Here is a 9,061-nt window from a genome sequence, read left to right as displayed (position 1 = left end):
ACGAGCTCCAGCGGTGCGGAGACATTCGCGAAATAATATAGTGCACCTCCCAAAACGGAGATGACCACTGTTGTTCTGAATGTCATCAACCCAGAATTACGAATCAGCCACAAATAGAAGTGCTTCAAAAAATATTAGCGATAATTCACATCCAGGGTAGTCTTAAATTATCGAATTTTAATTTCCCCATCCTACAGCTGAATGGCACAGGGCGCAGTCACATTATCAGATATCCCTCCGCCAACAACACTGAGGATGAAGCCTTTCTCAATAACGCGTGAATTAAAGTGCTGATGATAAAGATGAGGGCTGTTTTAGTGCTCAGGAAACGCGAAGGATTGTTCTACTTATATAGCAATATGATCATAGTACTATGTGATCTGTTAATAATTCAAATAAGCTTGATTAAAATGTTATCATATGACAGAGGCTGCCTGTCAATATTTAAGCCCGTGGTCCTGAAATTACAGTCACTCCAGGTGAAAAAATAGCGAGGGTCGACCAAGTTTGATTCCTAATAAGTATGATAAACAATAGGCTACAAATAGTTAACAATGTAACTCTTTCTGAATAGATAGATAGATAGATAGATAGATAGATAGATAGATAGATAGATAGATAGATAGATAGATAGATAGATAGATAGATAGATAGATAGATAGATAGATAGATAGATAGATAGATAGATAGATAGATAGATAGATAGATAGATAGATAGATAGATAGATAGATAGATAGATAGATAGATAGATCGATCGGTGGGTGGGTAGATAGATAGATAGATAGATAGATAGATAGATAGATAGATAGATAGATAGATAGATAGATAGATAGATAGATAGATAGATAGATAGATAGATAGATAGATAGATAGATAGATAGATAGATAGATAGATAGATAGATAGATAGATAGATAGATAGATCGGTGGGTGGGTAGATAGATAGATAGATAGATAGATAGATAGATAGATAGATAGATAGATAGATAGATAGATAGATAGATAGATAGATAGATAGATAGATAGATAGATAGATAGATAGATAGATAGATAGATAGATAGATAGATAGATAGATAGATAGATAGATAGATAGATAGATAGATAGATAGATAGATAGATAGATAGATAGATAGATAGATAGATAGATAGATAGATAGATAGATAGTATTACTATATCGTTGTTATTGTTATGTCTGAGTTTTAAATTAACGATGTTACAGTTTGGATCCTTTTTCCTTTCAAAAACGTTGCCCTAGCCTAGCGAATAATGAAAATATAGTTTGTTCTTATGATATTCAGCGTTTGCGCCTGCGCGCTGCTCAGGGGACGAGAACGAATCGAGTCAGAAGAGAATCACATGATCGAGGGTGGAGGTGGGGGGTGGGGGGTGGGGGGTGGGGGGAAGTCACAACAGTCACATGATCATCAGCGTATTGCCATTCACGTGACTCTCCTGCATAATGACGGAAGTAGGAGTGCGGCGTAGTAGTGTCTCGACAATGGCCTTCGCTTCAGTTTTATTATTTATCTTCTCGATTTATAGCTGTTATGCTCAAGTGCCTCTGCTCATGTGGACCAGTGATGGGTATGTGACACGTTTGTCTCTTGATTATTGCTTTCACACTGTCCAATAGTACTCCAGAACACTGCTGTGGCTTTCTTAAAAGTTATGTTCAGGCAGCTGAATCAGCTAACAGTGTCTATAAAGTGGAAAGCGCTTGGTAAAGGTTGATTACTGTGGACAGTTTCAAGTCTTCCTCCTGTTTCTGTTGAGGAGGTTTGCAAACTGAACGATATCTTTGTCAATACAGCTACAGTATGCCACATCTGGCTCAACCAGCAGCTGGTCATGCTGTGTCTGGTGGGCAGCTGGTGTCTTATCTGAAATCTTCCTTGTCCACTGCTCCTCACAACGTGCTGCTCTTCTTACAGGAAAAGGTAAAAGGCTTAAAATGTGGGGGGAAATAATGCCCCCCTAGTGCATTCTTTTGTTTTTATCTTCTGTAAGATATTTGATTAGTCCTATAATACAATATTATCCGGTCATATGACCATTTTAATCATTTGAAATATATGATATAGTGGACAGCTATATCAGCTATACAAAATTACATTGCTACTACATTGTAAACTGTTTATACTTCGCTTTCTCAGGTTCTCACAAATACTAAAGGTTCTTACCAATGTATTTTACATTGTGGAATTATTAGTAAAGCAGCTTCTTCCTCTGATACTGATATTTTTACTCTCGTAGTTACTGGACTTGTCAGTATAGTGTGACTTTGAGTCTTACTTCCCCATCCATCTTCCCTTGGACATGCCAGTATTTCATTACATAGAATTGTGATCATTTCTGCTCTGACATGGCAAGATTTCTTTTTGTGTTATTGCAATATTAAACACCAGAGATTTGAAGAATTTACTTTATTATATTAGCAGTGTGTATATGGAATCTGAATCAGTGTTGTTATTGAAATATATAATAACAACACTACACACACATTTTCGTAATTGACATAACATTTAAAAAGCTGCCAAGACTTACTAAACTTACTAAAAGTACTAAAACTAAAATATAAGTAAATTAAAGCTATTTTTAAAAACTTTTAATAACATTTTTTAAATATTAAAAAGCTGATCAAAATGACAAAAGCACATAACAAAATTACTAAAACTGAAACTAAAATGAAAACATAATAGGAAAATCTAATTTAAGATATTAATAAATAGTATACTAGTATATAAATAATACTTAAATTGAATACATTTATGCAATGTAACAACTGACTCTTTTTGCCTGCTCTCCTGACTATATAGCTGAGTATAGATGACTTCACAATGTACGGTGGAGTTTTTGGGAACAAGCAAGACAGTGTCTTTTTAAACGTAGAGGTGGGTGTGCTCTTTATTTCCTTAAATCCTCAAAAAAATATCACATCAAAATTTTTCTCTAACGTTCTCTTCAACTTTTCTGTCTTTTTTTTGCGCATTCAAGTCAGCACTTCAGATGTCCTCCAGTCCTCTGGTGTTGCCAGCCCTGGACTGGTCTGCATCGGATTCAGTCCTGGAACTCTTCCAGGGAGAGCTGGGTATCCCAGCGGTCCACATCAACCCAAGCACCCTAAAGGAAATCAAGATGAACACTGCGCAGCCTTCACTGCTGGCTGTCCATCTCCCTTACACTGCTGGGTAAGATGTTCTGTAGTGCTATTTGTATTACAAACCAAGTGTCTTGCAAAAGTGTTCCGATTCTTAACTTTTGAATTATTTACACGTTCATGTTTTTCCATCTGTGTAACCTTCGGCAACACAGGCACTCAATACTAACAGCATTTTTCAACCTTTTCAAAGAATCTTTTCTAATATTAAACAGTGCCCTGCCAAATTGAAACAAAACAAACACAGCACAACATTTCAGTAAAATCAAGGAATTGTTTAATGTCTGAAACTCTGAATGCTTTTGCAAGGCGCTCTGTATTTCAATAATGTTAACTTCCCTTTTTTGTTCTATTTGCAATTTTGTTATTATTAACTAAAACTTAAAAAAAGTTAGTTTTTTATTTATTTAATTGAAATATTATAAATATTGGATTAAAAACTTAGTTTTGAAACTTTTAAAAAATAAAATAAGTTGAAGTACTAAAATTACTAAAATTAAAACAGATAAAAATAAATGAAAGATAATTATAAATATAAAAAAATGACAAAAGCGCAACAAAATGTAAGCTAAAATTTTAATTGAAATGAAAAATATTAAAATAAAAGCTATTTCAAATATTAATGAGGAATATAATAGTATAATAAGTATATAAATAATACTAAAATAACACTTTGATTTTGCTTTGTTTGAATATCAGGGCTCAATCAAAGGATTTGCTTTTGAAAAATGGTGAGTAGTTGCGTTTCTTTTTTGATAATTAATATATAATATATATATATATATATAATGTATGTATGTGTATATATGTGTTTTTGTGTATTGCTTTTTATGTTTTAATTCTAACTTGATGCCATGTGTTCATCACTATTGCTGTACTATAGTATGTAAGATTTTCTTTTCTTTTAGATGAGATCATTGGAAAGGTCCTTGACATGTTCAAATCTCAGGACGTGCCTTACACTGCTGTATACACTGGCCTCAAGCCCTCTAGAGTAAGTCATCACATTTGCAGTACATTTAAATGTATTCACTTTGAGCATTCTGAGACATTAGCTCAGGGTTAAGCGCAGTGTAAAAAGCCATTTTGTTCCTCTTCATTTGACGCATGCATAAAAAGGATATTGGATGATTTTCAGCAATTTAATGTGTAAGGCACAAATGGCATTTATAGTCTGTATTTAATATTTTTAAGGTCTTGTACCTTTGACAGTGTTAAACATGTGGATGGTCGATGGGCGGTCATGACAGCTTCAGTGTCTTTTGTTGTCATTTATCCTTCTTCTATAGGTCATTGAGGATACCCCAGTAATGGCAGGAAGTTTTGTGGGCCGATCGCTACTTCAGGCACCACCAAAGCCGTCTGTGAAACCTCCAATTGTCTTCAACAACACAGCGGGGCAACCCTGCATCATGCTGTGGGCTGACACTCTCCTCGCTAGCTACTCTGGAAACCAAGTTGATTTGGGAAAAGACCTTTTTAATGGTTCTTTTGACCCGACTGGTTCAGTTTGCAATGAAACGCTGTCAAGGTCAGAAAGTGTTATAAAGCAGAAATCAGTATGCATTTCAACATTATTCACTGCTGTTTCTTGAAAGTATAAAATATTTTGTTTTCCAGACTCGTCCTGAATTACCAAAACGTTCTGAATTTCCAATCCCTCCAGCTTATGTGAGTATTTAACCCCCAATCTGTCACTTACATGTATCATTTGTGGTTTTGACAAACAGGATTTTCTGCCGTTGTTGGATATGAACATTATATATTTTTAATACTTCCTTAAAGCTTCTCTATGCGCAAGATCTTCTTTCCTGTGTCTGCTCGCAACTGGATGGTCATGGAGCAGGTGGTACTGGAGTATGACGGGCAGAGGGCGATCTTTAATGCCAGTGGTGGTATCTACACTCCTGCAGAGTATTCTTTCCATTGCCAGAGCGTAAGCAGCGTTCAGAGCCCCCTACTGGTGCCTCGCAATGCTACAGACAACGCTACCCAATGGAAGCTGACCTTCACTGATTTTCAGGTACTACTCATGGTTTTCAGTCGCATGACTGACGCGGAGACCTGGAGGGCAAAACATTCATAGACCAAGGGTCTCATTTATAACCGTTGTGTACGCACAAAACAGGCCGTGAAAGAGGCGGATGCTACTTCCGATGCAAAAGTTGTGATTTTTAAAAACAAACTTGACGGGAAAATTTGCACACCTTCACGCAAACTCTGACCCATGTGTACAAACTCTTTAACTAGAGTGAGAAAAGTAATGAATTAGGAACAATTTAAATTCTGTTTTAATTTTTATGTACACATTTACATTTAATGTTTCAGTTTCTTTAAGGGCGATATGCACTGAAATTATATAACGTCGCAATTCAAACTAAAAAGTTATGAATTTAGAGATAGACATGTGGATGTGCTTCTTTTGATCACTTTTCCTGTGACACGCTATTTTAATGACATTAAGGATTAAATGTAGGCTAATTCCAATAAATAATAAACTGCAGATCTCATGTGACAAAATATTTTTTAGCAGGAATGCACACTTCGCTATTACAGACACTGCAGGATTCGATGGTCGAACGGTCCACTGTCCGGTTTGAATAGGTCCAATGATAATAGCATAGATGCAAACTCCTCTAGGTTAGAATTCACCTTTTTGAGATCAAAAAGGGTCACCTACGAGATTTGCATAGATCCGATGAGAAAGTGTTTTGGGGAGGGGGGGGGGTCCGTTCATCTTTTTTTTGTTCTCGTTTTGTGAAGAGTGACATTACAAGGTAATAAATAAAAAAGGAAAATAAATGCATCGAAGAAAAACGGGCAAGGCTGAGACATGCAGCAAAACAAAGAAAGCGGGCCCTTGAAATTCTGGTGGAAATCAAATAGGGTTTAACTTTGGTGTACAAAGTATCCCATATTGATGCATTTATAACCAGTGGGATCTTCAGTGTTCAGTTTTGAGTGTTAATAAAGAAGCTAAGATGATTTCCAACATACATTTTATCTGGTTGTTGTCGTCTTGTTTTTGTTTTGTTTATGTATTCAGCTCCCACATCTATTGAATCCTTTTTTTGTGTTTTATAAAGGGTTGTTTTGCCCTACATAAAACACAAAAACGTTTTTACCTCTTACCTGTTAGAATTAGTTTTCAGGCAGATGCAAAGATACTTACCGGTAATAGTGTCTAGAAATGAGCATGAAAAGTAATGTATATAATTAAAAAAAAAACGTGTTTTCTCTATCCACGCAATGTTCTCACCTTTTTTACCCCTCACCCGTTTGCATCCCTGTAATAGCTTACAACCGTGGCAGCATGTAGGTGTTGATTTCGTATAATGGCATCTTCACAAAATTATGAGAAATACCACTGTATTTACAGGATACAACTTGAAGAAAATGTTAAGATTTGCACATTTCTTTTTAAAATACTTTGTCAGTGACATGCCGAGTTAGACAATTGTATTTGCACTGCAATAAATAAGTAGGCCTATCTGTTTCCATTAAAAAGAGCCTAAACATCATATGAATATTATCAGCAAAACTGCATGAATTGGATTTGATTTGAATTGTTTAAAATTAACAAAATATTTTGAATTAATACTGAATTAATCAACTTTATTCTTAACTTTATCTGAGAAGTATTTTATACAATTTTGTTTTTATGGATATTTTGATATATTTATTATATATACAATGTACTGTGTAAGGCACAAATGGCATTTATAGTCTGTATTTAATATTTTGATTGTCTTGTACCTTTGACTGTTAAACCTGTGGATGGGAATGTGCATGGAAATGATATGCAGATGAGGTTATGCATAGTAAAACTGGGCATTGTAAGCTCCATATATGGTGATTTCGGTGAGGAGATGCACGTACGCACAATCTTCTGCTGACTGGGATTTATAAAGGGATTTTTGCGCAGGTTCTGTCGTACACGTTTTTATGAATCTGAAAACTTGTGCGTATGCAAAATCTAGCTTTTGTGCGTACATACACTTTTAGGATGAAATCTACGAAAAGTTTTATAAGTGAGGCCCCAGGCCTTTCAAGCTACGGATATTTAGATCACATCTCAAAAGAAAAACAAAAATATCAACAAAGTGCACGATTTGGGCACTTGTAATCTATAAACTGCATAGGCAAGCAGATGACGCCAGAATATGAACACAATGCACTAAATGCATTTTCTTTACGGATTTTTTACGGAAATAAGCATAACAAGAAACTGCACGTAGCGTTTATATTCAGGGTTCATCTGTTTGCCTGTACAATAGTGTGCACATTCATTAAGGTCCCTATTGAAAGTTGTATTTTAATGACACTGTCTTAATACTGCTTAATGACGGCTTTTTCCAGATTCCTATATTGATGTGTCACGTGAAAGTTATGAATTGCAGTGCACAAAAAAAATCCAGATACTGCAGCTGATAGATGCATCATTTGTTTCCAACAGATCCAAGCCTTCAACGTTACTGGTGAAATGTTCTCGTATGCCAGCGATTGTGCAGGGTTCTTCACTCCAGGGATTTGGATGGGCCTGCTGACTTCTCTGCTCATGGTGCTCATTCTTACCTACGGCCTGCACATGATCATGCAGATTCACACCATGGACCGCTTTGATGATCCAAAAGGCCCAGCGATTTCAGTGCCTCAGAGTGAATGAGACAACAACAAAAAAAACCTGTGATGATGTCAAACTGTAAAAATATACTTGATTTGTATGTCAAAAACATCCAGACCCTTAATGTGGTTGTCGATCAGAAATTTCTGGATCTAGCATGAGTATTTGAATGTTTTTAAGAGTGTATATTCAAAGACAAAACATGTGCCTTGTGGTGAAATTTTCACATCTCCTTTACTTTACATATTTAATTATTAAAAACTTTGATAATACTTTACAATAAGGTTTAACACATCAACTAGGAGTTATATGCAATAGCTAACAATGAACACCATTTTAATGTTAATTTCTAATAAGTTGTATAAATTAACATTGTGTTAACTTATGAGCAAACATGGATTAAGATTTATTTATAAATGTAAAATGAATATAAAATTGTTCATTCACTCATTATCATTAGATTGCTAATAAATTGAACCTTTTGTAAAGTCTTACCAAGGTTTCACATGCACATGTCAGTTCACCGTGCATGTTTCTCTGTCTAGTGGTAAACTCTTATGAACGCGACTACATTTGACAGATTTTGCATTACAGCAACTTGCACTGTTATCTTTAGGAATATTGTTTTTTAATCTCATCTTTTAAAACTGGTGGTTTATTTCTCACGTTGTGCTAGATTTGTATGTTTGTGTAGTTATACATTTAAGATTTGCCAATATTGAATTATGCCAAATATACAATTTAAGTGCTAAGGTGAGCCGGTCACTGCTTGGAAAATGAAAAGTGCTAAATAAACACGAGCCATTAGCCGAATTGTTTTATTGGTCAACAAACTGACTAATAAAAGTGCCAAAAGTATCCACTGTTCAAGGTTTTGAAATATATGAAGTGGCTAAAATTGTGTAAAAATATACTAATGAAAAAGGTTTATAGTAGATTAATGCATTATACTGTGTCAGAACTTTGTTGTAGCCTGTGCAACTGGATGTAAATTTAATTGAAGAGACTGAGCTTATTAAATATATTGGACCAATAGTGTCAATTCAAAATATGCCTTCAATATGTTTGGGTATGGTCCAATGGGATTCATGTTAAGTTTAACACTTATTTTAAATGGGCATTGTCGTGAAACATGCAGACATAGCATATTCTAGAGATATAAATTCAAATGTGCAGTTTCATTTACCACATTTGCTGTCAGAGGTGCATTGCAACATGTTACAAACGTTCTTGTCTCTAGATGAATGATTAAACTATTACAAAACATTGAATACGGGG

At 35.1% G+C, this 9,061-nt stretch overlaps 1 protein-coding gene across 1 annotated transcript; it reads left to right on the top strand.

Moving 5' to 3' along the window:
- Positions 1–1,433: 1,433 nt before the first annotated feature.
- atp6ap1b (ATPase H+ transporting accessory protein 1b) lies at positions 1,434–9,061 on the top strand. Its single transcript, XM_079801817.1, has 10 exons — positions 1,434–1,586; positions 1,813–1,939; positions 2,819–2,893; positions 2,997–3,190; positions 3,859–3,890; positions 4,068–4,153; positions 4,449–4,690; positions 4,780–4,830; positions 4,945–5,182; positions 7,616–9,061. The coding sequence occupies exons 1-10, from the start codon at positions 1,462–1,464 to the stop codon at positions 7,823–7,825; spliced, it is 1,380 nt and encodes a 459-aa protein (XP_079657943.1). The 5' UTR covers positions 1,434–1,461; the 3' UTR covers positions 7,826–9,061.

Source organism: Gobio gobio (genome assembly GCF_949357685.1).
Source record: "Gobio gobio genome assembly, chromosome: 21".
Classification (NCBI taxonomy): domain Eukaryota; kingdom Metazoa; phylum Chordata; class Actinopteri; order Cypriniformes; family Gobionidae; genus Gobio; species Gobio gobio.
This window is presented reverse-complemented; position numbering and strand designations above follow the sequence as displayed.